The 15,131-nt window shown below is 50.5% G+C and overlaps 1 protein-coding gene across 10 annotated transcripts in view; it reads left to right on the forward strand.

Moving 5' to 3' along the window:
* The window catches only part of FAM219A (family with sequence similarity 219 member A), a 54,972-nt gene extending 39,885 nt beyond the window's left edge, over positions 1 to 15,087 (forward strand). For 2 of the 10 annotated variants that reach the window (XM_004275100.4, XM_049711115.1), the window contains exons 2-6: positions 7,395 to 7,494; positions 10,430 to 10,532; positions 10,787 to 10,867; positions 11,493 to 11,547; positions 12,080 to 15,087. In XM_004275100.4, coding sequence (XP_004275148.1) covers positions 7,395 to 7,494; positions 10,430 to 10,532; positions 10,787 to 10,867; positions 11,493 to 11,547; positions 12,080 to 12,238 — 498 coding nt within the window. In that variant the 3' untranslated portion in view covers positions 12,239 to 15,087. Of the gene's footprint in view, positions 1 to 1,586; positions 1,745 to 7,394; positions 7,495 to 10,429; positions 10,533 to 10,786; positions 10,868 to 11,492; positions 11,548 to 12,079 lie in introns of all 10 variants that reach the window. The other 8 variants (XM_012534917.3, XM_049711116.1, XM_004275102.4 and 5 more) reach the window with 5 other exon arrangements.
* Positions 15,088 to 15,131: the final 44 nt, after the last annotated feature.

The following is a 15,131-nucleotide window of genomic DNA, read 5'->3' on the forward strand; positions in this document are numbered from 1 at the left end:
TCGTACCGCAGAGCAGGAACTGTCATTGGCCAAATAATTCTCTTTTTTTTCCCACATCTTTATTGGAGTATAAATGCTTTACAATGTTGTGTTAGTTTCTGCTGTACAACAAAGTGAATCAGCTATATGTATACATATGTCCCCATATCCCCTCCGTCTTGAGCCTGCCTCCCACCCTCCCTATCCCATCCATCTAGGTCATCACAAAGCACCGAGCTGATCTCCCTGTGCTATGCAGCAGCTTCCCACTAGCCATCCATTTCACATTTGGTAATGTATATATGTTAATGCTACTCTCTCACTTCATCCCAGCTTCTCCTTCCCCCCACCCCATGCCCCCAAGTCCATTCTCTACATCTGCGTCTTTATTCCTGCCCTTCCACTAGGTTCATCAGTACCACTTTTTAAAATTCCATATATATGCGTTAGCATACGGTATTTGTTTTTCTCTTTCTGACTTACTTTACTCTGTATGACAGATTCTAGGTCCATCCACCTCACTACAAATAACTCAATTTCGTTCCATTTTATGGCTGAGTAATATTCCATTGTATATATGTGCCACATCTTCTTTATCCATTCATCTGTTGATGGACATTTAGGTTGCTTCCATGTCCTGGCAATTGTAAATAGTGCTTCAATGAACATTGTGGTACATGTATCTTTTTGAATTATGGTTTTCTCAGGGTATATGATGTGCCCAGTATTGGGATTTCTGGGTCATATGGTAGTTCTATTTTTAGTTTTTTAAGGAACCTCCATACTGTTCTCCATAGTGGCTATATCAATTTACATTCCCACCAACAGTGCAGGAGAGTTCCCTTTTCTCCACACCCTCTCCAGTATTTATTGTTTGTAGATTTTTTGATGATGGCCATTCTGACCAGTGTGAGTTTGGCCAATTAATTCTCATGTTGAGACGTTGAGTCAGAGAGAGATGAATGCCTTAGAGGCTGAATGAACAGCCATCTTCAGGGAAGTAGAGAGGTCTAACCAATGCCTAGACTGCTACTGAATATTCTTGGACTGGAGGTTAGGTTTCTGCCAAGCCATGGACAGTGGATACAAAGGCATAGTGTTGCCTTTTTGGGATCTCCCTCTAAATACTGATGTCTAAACATGCTTATTACCACCCATTGCCAAGTGATGTTTTTGGGGAGTGGCATAACCCTGCAGGGGACCACAGCCCCAGGTAGCTTCTGAGCTGAACAAGTTGTGACAGAAACAGAGTTGGTCTTTGATACCCTATCTTGCATCATCTACCTGTCAGAGAGTGGCCTGATCTCCAGATCTTTCCCTGTTTTCCTGTTTCCTTGTCAGCACTACCTTTCTTCCTGGCCCTGTTCCTGCTCTAATTCTGTCCTGCTTCCTGCTTTCACCCAGGGGAATTGAACAAGGTACAGACATGACTCTATTCCAGAGGTAGCCTTTCAGTATTTCATAACTCAGAACTGCCTCCACCAACTCCCTCCTAAAACTAGAGGAAAATTCATGTGTGTTAGGGGAAGAAAGGTTAGATAATGTTGGTGCAAGCGCTTTCCCTCTTCATATCTCATTCTAAATCCATTTCAATTTCCATCTTCCAGAAAATTAGTGCTTGAAGGTGAGGACAGAGGTTACCTTTCCTGTGGGAAAGTGAAAATTGAATCATGTCGTTTGAATCATCTGTGCTCAGTCCACAAGACAAAGGCAGAATTGTTCAGCACCACGGAGAGTACCTTTCATCTTGAAGATGAGATCAAGGGTGGGTGAAAGATGAGGATTGTGTAGCTGGGACCCCCACCAGTCTGATCTCCTTCCACTCCTGGCTAGCCCCCAAGTGTCCCTCTTTTCCTCAATCCCTTAGCATTCACCCCCTTCTTTACTTAACTAGGCTTTTAGGAATGAACTCCCTTAACTTTCCACCCACCTTTCTGCCTCCATGTTATCTGCATCCCCCACCCATCTTCACCTCCCTTCCATTTCAGCAAGGAGCCTTCCTCCTCTGGTCTGATTCTGGTTCCATCTTCTCTTGACTCCTCAAAGACCATGCTCCATCAAACATCTCCTTGTTGACCCAACTTCCTTCCCTTCAGTCTAGGACAGTGGTCAGGTGTTCCCTAGCTCCAAAGAGTCCTTCAGCTCCAAAGCTCCCTCTGACAGTCATTCACTCTCATTCCTTCTCTTCTCAGTTTAGCTCCTTGAAAAAATAGCCTGTGTTCACTGTCTCTACTTCCTCATCTCCTATTCCCTCCTAAATCCCCTGGAATCTGGGCTCTGTTCTTACCATTCAACCAAAACTCTGTTTGCTGAGGCCACCTGTGACTTCCTCATTTCTAAATATTGTCTTTATCTTATAGACTCATGTGTTTATTTGACCCTGTTGATTTCTTCCACCTTGAAACTACTTGAAGGTCTCCCTAGATCTTTTTCTACATCTCGTCTTTCTGCTCCTACTCAGTCTTCTTCTTCCACTCATTCCCTAAGATTGGATGCTCCTCAGGACTCCATTCTTGGCTCCTATCTCTTTTCACTGTGCTCATTCTTCCTGAGAAGACTTATTCTCCTCTGTGGGCTTCCATCACCACCAGTCCACATCTCTTTCCTGAGATCCCAAACCTCAGTTCCTACTGACTAATGATGCCATCTTAGTGTCCAAAAGCCACTTCAAGGCTCAACATGTCCCATAGTGAGCTCATCTAATTTTTCCTGAGTGTAGTTATGCCTTCTCCTGCATTGTCTGTTTTAGTAATTAGCACCCCTTTCCCAATTACTCCAAAAAGAAAACTAGGAATGTCTGGACTCTTTCTTCTACATCTTATCTCTAAAGTCTGCCACTCTACCCTCTTTAACATCCTCCTTTCTGGCCTTTTATCTTCTGCTTCTGTTTAGCTCAGGTCCCTGTCATCTCCTGCTGGCACTGTTGCAGTAGTTTTCTGACCTTCAGTCTCATTCCCTTCCCCTCCATCTTCTATATGGCTATGAGAGGGTCCTTCTCCACCTCAAATCTGATCATGTTACTCCCCCACTCAAGGCTTCACTGGCTTCCCCATCATATTCTTTTTTTTTGCTGTACGCGGGCCTCTCACTGTTGTGGCCCCTCCCACTGCGGAGCATAGGCTCCGGACGCGCAGGCTCAGCGGCCGTGGCTCACGGGCCCAGCCGCTCCACGGCATGTGGGATCTTCCCGGACTGGGGCACGAACCCGTGTCCCCTGCATCGGCAGGCGGACTCTCAACCACTGAGCCACCAGGGAAGCCCTCCCCATCATATTCTGAGTAAAGAACAAAATCAAGACCCATCCTCTCCCGCAGTCTGAGCCCTCCTGGCCCCACAACTTTATTTCCTGCCACTTTTCATCATGCCTTCTAGATTTCAACTATAGCAAAATACTGTTCCTTGAATATGCAATGCTAGTTTCAGGCTTCTGAGCCTTTGCAGATGTTCCCTGAACATCCTTCCTCCTTCCTCTTAAGCTAACTGGTGAACTGATGTTTTGAGATCTTTTCAAGTGTCTTCCTCTGTGAAGTTTTCTCTGACTTCTTTGTTCCTTTCCCTCTACTTTTATGGCCCTTGTTACATTTACTGATAATTACTGGGAGTTCCTCAAGGATGGGCCTATTTCTGTTTATCTTTATGAGCCCCAGGCCTACCACTGTTAAATAAGTGAGAGAAATGCAGCATAATGAAGTGAGGTGAGAGAGAAGACAGAATGCCCCCTGATCAGGCCCCTCCTCCCTCTGTGGAGGGAGCATCTATTCCACAGACACCTTCGCCCATAAGCCAGGCCCCCACATGTGTGGTGCCAGGGCTGCTGCTGTGGATCAGTCACTGCCAGGGCACATTGTTCGTGATTGTGTGGGTCCCACGGAGCCTGTACTAATAAAAACTTTATAGCTAGCACAAATGTAGTGCTCAGTATGTAGTATACTAACTACTATTCTAAATGCTTACATATTAAGCACTAGATTATATAGTATCACTTTATCCTCACAGAAACCTTTGACATAGGTATTAGTATTAGTCCCACTCTGCAGATGAGGAAACTAAATCCCAGATCACACAGCTAGTACACGGAGGAGCCAGGATTTTCCTTTTTAAAGAGGGATCTTTTTTTTTTTTAATTTTAGAGGATTTTTAACTTTTTAAAAACATTTATCTAGGCTGCACCAAGTCTTAGTTTTGGCATGTGGGATCTTTGTTGCGGCATGAGAGATCTTTAGTTGCAGCATGTGGACTCTTAGTTGCAGCATGCATTGCAGGATCTAGTTCCCTGACCAGGGATCGAACCTGGGCTCCCTGCATTGGGAGCGCAGAGTCTTACCCACTGGATCACCAGAGAAGTCCCCAGGATTTTTTAAAAGAATAGTCTAAACTGGTCTCCCTGTATTGTTTTCTCTGTTTTCCTGTAAATTTAATAAGTTGTATAGTAAAGCATTTTTAAAAGATTTGACTAAATCAATGTGTTTTAAACCCCTCCCCCACCCTTTTTAAAAAAGCAATAAAACCCTTTCTTCAACCAAAATTTTGAAGAAAGGCTGATATGTAAATGAAATCAAAACGGATCTATTCTGGTTGAAGGCAAGCCAGATCCCCTCCTATTACTTTCCTCTCTCACTTAGCCCTGCCCAAGGCACAGGGTTCAGGAAACACAGTTGAATGAAAAGCACTGGACCAGACTAACTCTTAAAGATTCTTCTGGCACTTTTTCCTTCCTCTAGTTATACTGGCTTTGCATTGGCCATTAGCCTATATATTCTGTCTCAGAAACAGTGAGACTGAGCTATTAATCATCTCTGTAGTCTTTGGAGAATTTGTATGCAGGGTTGTAGAAACATAGGTTGCTGTTAGAGATGCATTTCAATGTCTGTCTCTGCTGAGTGTTTATTAATAATCTTGCTAATCGCCACTCTAGTTCCTGGATCTAGCTAACTCCTGTCAGGTGTCCTTGGGGGGCATTTTAAATTCTCCCTGATTTCTTGGAGCCAGATGCTTCCTTCTGCCTGGATTCCTCTCTGATACTTATATTCATGAATATTTCACATTTAATCTCCCTGATTACATTTCCATGTGATGGTCATGGTGCATTGGCTGCATGTCTCAGGAAAGACATACAGGAAGCCCATAGTAAAGGCTTGAGTTTGCAGGCACAGTGCCAGAGATCTTTGTTCCTGCCACTAAGATGGCCTTCTATCATGGACAATGACGGGGAGATGCTGAATGATGAGTTTGCATGGGACCTCTCAGTCTAGGGCTTTGCACCCTGGCTCTTGACCCAAAGGGACTGGCAGTTTCACTCAAGGATCAAATGCCACTAGGACCTGCCCAGTGGCCGCAGGGACCACACGTGTGTCCCTGTGACCAGAGTTGCTCAACAGCTTCCCAGCCCCCCATCCTTCCTGAACCACCTCCCTCCAGTGTTGCTACCTAGTACTTCCACCCTGAGAGAAGAAACTCTGATGAACTCATCTGCACTGAGGAGGGAAAGTTAGCCCCAAATGCCTGAGAGCCTGAGTTCTTAAAGTTAGCTGTTGGAGGAGGCAGGGATGATGGTCAAAGAGGCAAGATGAGCCAAGGGGCATAGTGTCCTGGAAGCCAGTGGAGGAAACCATTTCCAAATGGATGTGGTATGTGTGACATGTGACAAATGCTACAGAAAAAGTAGAGGAAATTGGAAATCTGCCACTGCTTCCCTGGTAGGGCTCCACAGGCACGTTTTATGGGTTTTACCCTTTGAGAAGCCCGCCCTCAGGCTGCTTTGGGAGTGAGCCTTCCCTGCAGCCTAGAGCTCAGCCATCAGGTCTCCACGTTCCCTACAGGCAGCACTTGCGAGGCTGTTTTGACCACAGAGAGGCATGTAAAGGCCACTAGAGGCCTCCTGCTCCAGGGCTGCAGGGGATAGATGCTGCCAGTAATCAGTCTCCCAAGAAGGAGCTGAGCTAGGGAGGCAGAGGATGAGGGACTTGGAAAGACTGTGGCATGGGAAATTGCCTGGGATACAGGCACTGCAGCTCCCCGCCCCCCCCACACCTGTTCTACCTTCCTGTCCCATCCCCCTCAAGGAGAGCTAAGGATGGAAGTCGAAGCAGAGGACACAGGCCCAGGTTCTGCCCTCAGGAACTCACAAACCACTATGGCAACACAGCCCACCCTGGGCCTTGCACTCTGAATGGCCTAAGGAAACATAGACAAGGCCAGGATTTCCCTCCCAAACATTCTAGACTTTTCCCTTTTCCCTTAGTGACAAGCGTGTTTTCATCCCCACTGCTTCATTCTAAAGGAAACAGAAATCACCCTAATGGCTATATACCCTTCCCTTGATGGGTCACCAGAAGCCACTCAGATCCCTGGGCCTGGAGCATTCTGCCTGCCTATCTGTCTGCGCTCCCTGTCCCCAGAGGCAGAGCAGGCACAGCCCTGGATCCTCTCTGCAATCCTTAGACCTTAGGCATACCACTCTGTGACCCTAGGCAGATGGTTAGGGTGGCAGCACCTGTATCAATGGTTGGTCATTAGTTTCTCAGGGAGAATGTGTATGGCTCCAGCCCCTTCCAACTGACTGAGGCAGGGTGGGCCAAGGCCCTGGATCTTGTAGCAGAGATTTGGGGTGTTTGGGAGGGAATAGTGAGGCTAGAGTAGGACTCTGGGCAGCGCGGCGCCCATCGCAATGGGAAGAAGTCAGTAAGGAGGGCAGTGAGGGAGATCGAAACAGTTGCAGACCCTGGACGATGCACAGGATGCATGCTTTCCTACCTTCCTTGTCATCTGTAGCGTCAAGCCCTGTGTGGGCAACACAGGACTAACTGGCCACCAGCTGATTTGTCATTATTTGTCTTCTCACCTACCATTCCCAGCCAACCATTTAGGTTCTCGCAGGAGACACTCTTTAGCACTCATCTGTGAAATGGAGAAGTCCTCATTAGAACGGCTGTGGCTGCAGCCTTGAAGTCTAGCCTGGCTTGGACAGTCAGTTCTCTGGATCCTGTGAAGGGATCATTCAGTGCTAGGGGAAACAGAGGGAGAAGGCCTGTCTCAGGGAGCACCTACCGTGACCTAATGCAGACTTAAACTCACAGGAATCTAGAAAGACCTTTCCAAACAAGTACATAGGAAGGGCCATGAGGAACAGGGCAACGAGTATGGGAGGTTGGAGAAGGTGGTCCTTTGGGTTTAAGGAATTGCGGTAGGCTTCCTGGGGGAGGTGGATCACACAGGACTTAAAAGATAGACACCCAGGTGGGCGTAAGTAGCTCTTCCACCCAGCTCAGTGTCTTCCTCCCGTGGTAGATGGGTCTGTCCCTCCCTCCCTGAATACCCTGCCTGCTGCCAGGGAAAAATACCTCCAGAGGACAGGTGAGAGCAGCCCACTGTGTTCACTTCCTAACAGCTCCCTATCTCTCTGCTTTCTCCCCCAGGACCCAGCCGCCGCCTCCATCTCAGACGGAGACTGTGACGCCCGGGAGGGTGAGTCAGTAGCCATGAATTACAAACCATCCCCGCTCCAAGTGAAGCTGGGTGAGTGTGTCTGGGGGGTGAGGGAAATGTGGGGAGTGGACAGACAAGGTGCTCTGGGCTGGGTTTACAATGAGGTACCACAAATAAACCAACTCAGGCTAGCTGATTCCAAGACTCCAGCCACCAAGTCATTGGCACCGCCAGGCACCTTATCTCCTGCAAGGCCAAGAGGGAAATTACAGTTCTCTACAGGAACCCAGAACTCTAGAGGCATCTCTGAGGCCAAGAAGGCTCCAGGTATTCCAGGGGATAGCTGCAGGGGTGAAAGCATGGAACCCCAGAGAGTGGGTTGGCAGTCCCATCCAACACTGGACCAGGCTAAGAGGAAGCTGCCTTAGAGGTGGGGTGTCAGTTGCTGTGTCTGAGGGGTAGAAAGGAATGAGGCTCCCCAAACCTAGAAGCTGAGCCCCTCTCCCCATTCCTGTGTCAGCCTATCTGGAGATCTCAGGATCTCATCGGCTCCTGTTTGGGGAAGCTTTCCCATAGTTTCTTAATAAACCCAAATCTCTCCCCCACTTTCCAGGGTCACCTTTCCCTTGGGGGTTTATCTCATGTCCACTCCAAAGTCAGTTTATGCTACAGCCTGCTCCTTTGAAGTCACATGTCTCCCAACCATTGCCCAGAGCTCCTGCAGCTGCTGCTGTCACTTCACCCTACGCCGAACACTGCGTCTCTCCCTTCAGGGACCAGTTTCACTCACCCAAGGCTGCCATGCATAAACAGGCTTGTAATTAATAATTTGCCTTCGGGAATTCCCTAGCGGTCCAGTGGTTAGAACTCCGTGCTTCCATTGCCGAGGGCCTGGGTTTGATCCCTGGTCAGGGAACTAAGATCCCGCAAGCCACAAGGTGCGGCCAAAAATAAATAAATATAAAAATAAAAATTTGTTTTCACGAAGAGAAGTTATAACATAGTGCATCCAGGAAAGAGTTAACAATTAAATACAGGCTGTCACTATCCTTCAAAACTTCTCTGCCATCCCTGCCACCCTCCTGCCCATCTTTCTCCTCAGGCTCCAGCTGCCCATCAAATACTGGACCCCTCCTTAGTCCTGAGAACCCTTTCCCATCTGTTCTAAAACATTCTCCCTCTGCAGCTGCCAGGACTCCTTTTCACAGAGTCCTGTTATATTATTCAGCTTTTTGTTAACCTTGTTTTTCTCCTTCCAGACCAAATCCGGGGAGCCCCTCAGGCTGTTTTTCTAAACAAGAGAGCAGTCCTCTCAGTGGAATTTGTTCATTGTCCCAGGACACCAAACTCAAACTGTTTTTGAGTAGCCAGTTTTATTTGCTTATTATTGTTTAATTTAACAATACAAATATTTTAACAAGTATAACTTCTCCTTTACTCTTCGCCTGTCATATTCTCCTCCCCAGAGATCATCATTCCAAGCGTTTTTTTAGTTTTTTCATTTTATTTTTTATTTTAACACAAGAGGTATCATACTGTACATATTTTCTGAAACTTTTTTCGTTTTTGTTTTTGTTTTCCACTTAATGTCTTAGAACCCCTTCCAATATCAGTATATAGAGAATGACTTCATTCTTTTAAATAGTTGCATAGTAGTTTGTAGTTTGGTTTTCCCAGTTTATTGTTAGCATTTTTTGTTCCAAACAATTCCAACATGCTTTTTAAATAACACTTAAGAAATAAAATAAAATAAATAAAATAAAAGACACTCTTTTGTCCTGCCCATTACATTACCACCAAAGTTCCTCTAGAAAATTCACAACCTCGTTCCAGTTGCACTGAGGAAAATCCCCACCAGGAACTTTAAGGCGAATTGCACCCTCTAGAGGCTTGGGGTGGTAATGGCAGGTGCTGCCTGCTGGAAAGGAGGTGGAGGCAGGTTTGAGGGAGTTAGGTGAGCAGTGGCAAAGAAAGAGGGTTAGAGACTGGGAGATGAGAGACACGGAGACATGGAGGTCGGGGAAATTCCAGAGTCACAGTAGCTGGAAATGCCCATCCCATCCTTCCTCTCTGGAGCTTGTGGTTATTTTATGAGAGCTTTCCCCTGGCAGTCCTTTTTCCAACATCGGGGCTGAAATGACAAGGAGGAATGGGTAGCCAGGCCTCCTCTAGGGCCCAGACAGCAACTGGCTACTGGTAACAGGGCCACACATGAGGCAATGGGTCACCTGGTTGCCAGCCCCATGAATCTGGTAGGCTATGGAGCCTCAGAGAATTCAGAGGCTGACAGATGAGTCAGAAGTAGTCTAGGCAGAGGGGCTCCCCCAGCCTCCTGCCCCTTACCCTGCCAGCCCCATCTGCCCCTCCCACTCTACAACCTTCAGTGGCTTCTTTTCCTTCTGCATTAATCCCTAACTCATCTGTTTGGCATTCAAGGCCTTCATGCTCTGAGTCTGTAATCAGAGGGAGCCCCCAGCCGCTTAGCACAGGACCTGAGACATGACTGGTGACACAGATGTTTGCTGAATAAATAAATGACTGAATAAATGTATCCTACTTTTCTAAACTGACCTCCCTCCATCTTCACCCTTCCATCCCATCCACATCCACACTTATTACACTCAACTTCTAAGTGCATTTTTCTGTACACTCTCCCTCCTTACTAGAATGCCCTCCTCTCTCCATCTCAAGGTGTCACCTGCAGGAAGCCCTGTCATCCTTCTGCTCTATGTTTCCTGCTCCAACCTTTCTCTGGAATCAAGCACACACTAGCTGCCCAACTTGGGAGTACAGCTCCTGGAAGACAGGGGTCAGCCTCCTCATGTTGCCCCCTCACTCTCTGCCTCAGGTTGTGCAGAGCCAAGTACTGTCTCTCCCGAGCAGCAGGGCCTGGAGTTGGATCCCTGCCTCAGTTCTTAGAGAAGCAAGGGGTTTCACCATGGAGGCCCAGCCCAGGCTGCCCCGAACAGTAAGGCAGGGTGCCCCTGGGGGCAGGACACAGCTTCCTTCCCATGTTCCCCTGCAGAGAAGCAGCGGGAGCTGGCCCGGAAGGGCTCCCTGAAGAATGGCAGCATGGGGAGCCCCGTCAACCAGCAACCCAAGAAGAACAATGTCATGGCCCGGACAAGGTAGAGGCCCCACCCCCACCCCGCTCCACCCTACCAGGGCCCTGCCAGCCAGCACCTATCTCTGCTGGTTCCGAGCCTCCCATCTTCCCTCCCTCCTCAGGCTCAGCTCCTCTCTGAGAGGAGAGGGCCTCCCAGGATCCAAGGTGGCGAGGGTGGCGTAGGGGTGAGGGAGGTGGTCGGCACGTCCTAACCCAGTTCCTCACCAGGCTTGTGTGCTTCAGTTGCCAATCCAGTCCCCACAATTCTCCACCCAGGCTGGTCGTCCCCAATAAAGGCTACTCCTCGCTTGACCAGAGCCCAGACGAGAAGCCACTGGTAGCCCTTGACACGGACAGGTGTGTACAGAGACATTGGGGCAGCCGGGCAAGCCACAGCAGCCTGTGCAAACACACAAGTGGGCTGTACAGGACGTACTTGCTATATTGTCGGAATTGGGGTGTTCCTCAGCCTGGACCTCTCCAATTGTGAACCCCCGCAAGGAATGGAACTTTTTACCTGGAGGTGGGGGAGAGCAGAGAGAGGAAAAGGCAACTATGCAATCTGCTGCTGTCCTGGGACAGCTGATCCAATGGCTGCCCCTAAAATGGGCCCTGATGCCTTGCATGGCACCCTGCCCCCTCTGAGGAAGGCGCCCTACTGCTGGGAACATACCTGGCTAGATCTGGACTTTGGGAAAACCCAACAAACCAGGGTAATTTGAGCCTAGAAAAAAAAGGAGGGAGGGCTCTGGGGGATTTAGGAGGCTAAGGGGGGCAATTAATTTAGAAGGGTGGAGCTAGGGAACCTGTCTTGAAACTGCATTCGCACAGCAAGCACCGTTTTTACTGAGACCGTGCTGTTTATTTGGAAGTGTTGGGGAGGGGTGAGGTATTGACTAATGGCGGTGGGGGAAGGTAAAGAGAGTTTTCTATTTAATATCTGGGAGTCACTTCCTCTCTGTCTTCTTTCCCCTGCCGCCAGTGATGATGACTTTGACATGTCCAGATATTCCTCCTCTGGCTACTCCTCTGCTGAGGTGAGGCCCCATCCCTTCCTGTCCTAAACACACGTAAGCAGGCCCACCTCCAAGAGAAGGGGTGGGGCCAACGCCAAATCACACCCTGAGGGGACAGTGGGCAAAGCTAGGCGGAGCCCATGCGGGGGCGGGGCCTGGGATAAGATCTGGCCGGAAAGAAAGGTGAGGCCTTGGACTCCGCCTCTAGTGCCGGGGGCCCAGGGTTAGGGACGGGGCTTGGACCCGGGTTGGAGCAGGAACAGGGCCCTTACCTAGACGACACCTTACGGGAGTGGGCCTGAAATGAGGGCAGGGCCCGAATAGAGGCAGGACCTAAGGGGGGAAGTTGCCCTTAGAATGGGGTGCGGTGTGTAGCGGGGTGGGGCCCCAGGGGGACGTGCTTGAGGCTGGGGCCGAGGAGGTGCAAAGCCTGGGGTTTTGGAGAGACCTAGGATGCAACAGGTTGGGCGCCGATGGCCTGGGCATGTGGCCCCGGCCCTGCGTGGTGCCTCCAGATGGTCCCGAGCCTGACCTCCCTCCCCTTTGCCTACAGCAGATCAACCAAGATTTGAACATCCAGCTGCTGAAGGACGGCTACCGGTTAGACGAGATCCCCGACGATGAGGACCTGGACCTCATCCCCCCCAAGTCTGTGAACCCCACCTGCATGTGCTGCCAGGCCACGTCCTCCACCGCCTGCCACATTCAGTAGCTGGCGGGGCCACTGCGGCTGGCCGGGGTGGGGCCGCCGGGGGCCAGGTTGGACCAGGCAGGGGCCAACCCCTCCCCAGCTCATCCACCTGTCCCCGGCCCCCGCGCACCCTACAGCCGCCAACCTCGTAACAGTCATTGCTTCCTCCTATGGTAGGACGTGTACCTCTGTGTGTTCATGGAGCCGGAGAAACCAAAACCGGGTCTCTCTCCACCCCCGGGAGTGCTGAGGAGGGGAGGGGGCGGTTTGTTCAGTTACTTGGGGGACCTTGCCCAGCATCCTGCCCCCTCCCCAAAGCTGCAGCCCAGTAGAGGAAAGGGGTGACTGGACTGCAGGGAGGCCAACAGTAATGAGCGGGGGAGGGATCACAAAGCCAGGGGTTTGGACCCACCCACGTGAAGCCATGAATCCCCCAGCACCAGCCAAGGAAAGGGGCTGGGAAGGAGAAAGGCCCCGGGCAGTAGGGGCAGGGCCCAGCCCTTTAGAGCCGCCTCCACATGCCCCCCTGCTGGCCCACGTACCATCTGCGTTTCTACCCTCATCTCTAGATGGGAAGCCTGATAAAGCTGCCCAGTGGGATATTGTCCCCCACCCTTGGGGATCACTGCCTTCTTTCTCCTCTTTGCCTCATTCACCCCCTTCCTTGCTCTCTGGATTGTGTGGAGGGTGAGGTGGGCGTTACAGACAGCCAGAGTTTAGGGTGGTATGATCTGCCCTCACCTGCCCCTAACTAATGCATCTGTCTCTCTGTGCCCTGCCTCATCCCCCCACCACACACACACACACACACACACACACACACACACACACACACACACACACACACACACACACACACACACACACACTCTTACACTTCTGTTCCATTCATTGGTCTCTGTCCCGGGCTGGAAGCAGGAGTTAAGGCTGGCCTCGAATGCCCCATTCCGGTCTCACTCTAGCCCAAGATCCCAGAGGCTGCTTCCCAGGAAGAATCTTCAAGGAAGCAAGCCAAAGAGAACACAGTGGCTGCATGTGTACGGCAGGGACAGCTTGGCAGAACGTGTGTGTGCCTGGGGCTGTGAGGGCGTGTGTCTGCATCTCTGCATTGGGCCTGTGTCTCCAGATGTCTGTGGCGTCTGCGGTGGGGAAGTGACTGTGTGGCCTGTTAACGGTGTGAGAGGCTGCTCAGCAGTGCAGTGGGCTGGCGGTCAGAAGGCTCCGGCACTCTCCCCGTTACCTCCAACAAGCCATTTATATTCTCTGGCTTTCAGTTCCCTCCACTGTACAATGAGCGGCATCTGAAATTATTTTTAAGGTTCTTCCAAACCTGAAGGCATTTCTTCATAGGAATTTCTGTGGAGGTGGATAAGGAGGTTTCTGTTGTCTTTTGAGTACATCTGGTGGCTTCCTGAGTTGCACATCATTCATTGCTTCCTCCTATGGTGGAAAAGAGAGGGGGAAGTTCCTGTGGGACCTGTGTATGCCTGAGTACAATCGGATCTTTTGGGAAATGTGTGAGTGTGTGTCTGTGTGTGTCTGTGCACGTGTATGTGAGTATCTATGGTGTGTGTAGCTGTGTGGGTGTCTGAGAGTCAGAATGTATGTACTACTGCTTCTGCTGCTGTTTCTCAGTGGTGGCAGGGGTGGGGGTGGTGGCTAGAAAAGCTGAGGATGAAAATCAAGAGGGAGAAGGTGACCAAGGCCCTCCCCTGGGCCTGGGCAGTATAGATCTGCCCCGTGCAAAGGAAAGCAAAAGCACAGATAGCCCACGCCTGGTCAGGTCTATGCCGCACAAACCCCGTATCCCAGGGCCACTCCTCCATGCTGACCTCCCCCACGTGCTGGCCAATCCACTCTAATATATACCACTCACATGCTGCCAGCATGCACAGGACACACACACAGCCCAGTTCCTGGCTGCCAGTCCTGGGAGGTGGGAGTTGGAAGGGGGCAAGGGCAGTGAGAAGAGAGAGTAAGGCTGCTGGCTTAGGAGGGGTAGCACCTCTCCCTGCACCACACCCAGGGACTGCCAGCTCCTGAGTGCTGAGGTGCAGCTCTCCACCCTCAACTCCTCCAACCCACGCCTAACTCCTCCAGTGCAGGAACCCCGGTTAGATGATGAGAAAATGCCAAAGGGAGGCAAGGACGGAGAAGACACCTGCAGGACTCACACGGTCCGTACTGGCCCCCACCTGAGCCTGTTTCTCTCCGCCCCCCCCCGGCCCTGGTCAGCATACCCACCCCCTGTCATCTGGGCCCCAAAACCAAGCTTCGTACTACTACTACCACCACCACCCCCCGCCTCCTTGACTCACCCTTCGAGAACATGGGTACCTCCTCTTTTCCAGGCAGGGCCCCCGCCAAGGCTCACTTAGACTGCTGCCTTTGCTGCTGACATCCTGTGTGACTCTGGCCCACTGCTTAACCTCTCTGGCCCTGAGGAATAAGGGAAAGGCTCCCTCCCCACAAGATATACCTAATTCCCTGGCAGGCAAGGGCTTCTAGCTGAGGCAGTGTAGCAAGTGTAGCGGAGAGAAGTACGAAGCTGGCAGCCAGCACTTTCTGGGTCTAGGGAAAGTGCATGGTTCCCTCCTTCCCTGTGGGGGAGGTTGGAGGGGAGGAATTGAGGCCTTAGTTTGCCCCCTGCCACCCTTGCCCCTTGTAGATACTGCCTTAACACTCCCTCTACCCTCAGCTCTGGCTGCCAGCCAGCCGTTTCTCCGTGCTCACTAATTTATTTCCAGGAAGGTGTGTGGAAGACATGAGCCGTGTATAAAATTTTTTTTAACATTTCCATCGCAGTATTGACCATCATCCTTGGTTGTGTATCGTGTAACACAAATAATGATATTAAAAGCATCAAACAAGCCAGCCTCAGCTCCCTACCTGGGGTGCGGGCAAGGGGCAGATG

The sequence above is a fragment of the Orcinus orca genome, chromosome 6 (assembly GCF_937001465.1).
Source record: "Orcinus orca chromosome 6, mOrcOrc1.1, whole genome shotgun sequence".
NCBI classification, from domain to species: Eukaryota; Metazoa; Chordata; class Mammalia; order Artiodactyla; family Delphinidae; genus Orcinus; species Orcinus orca.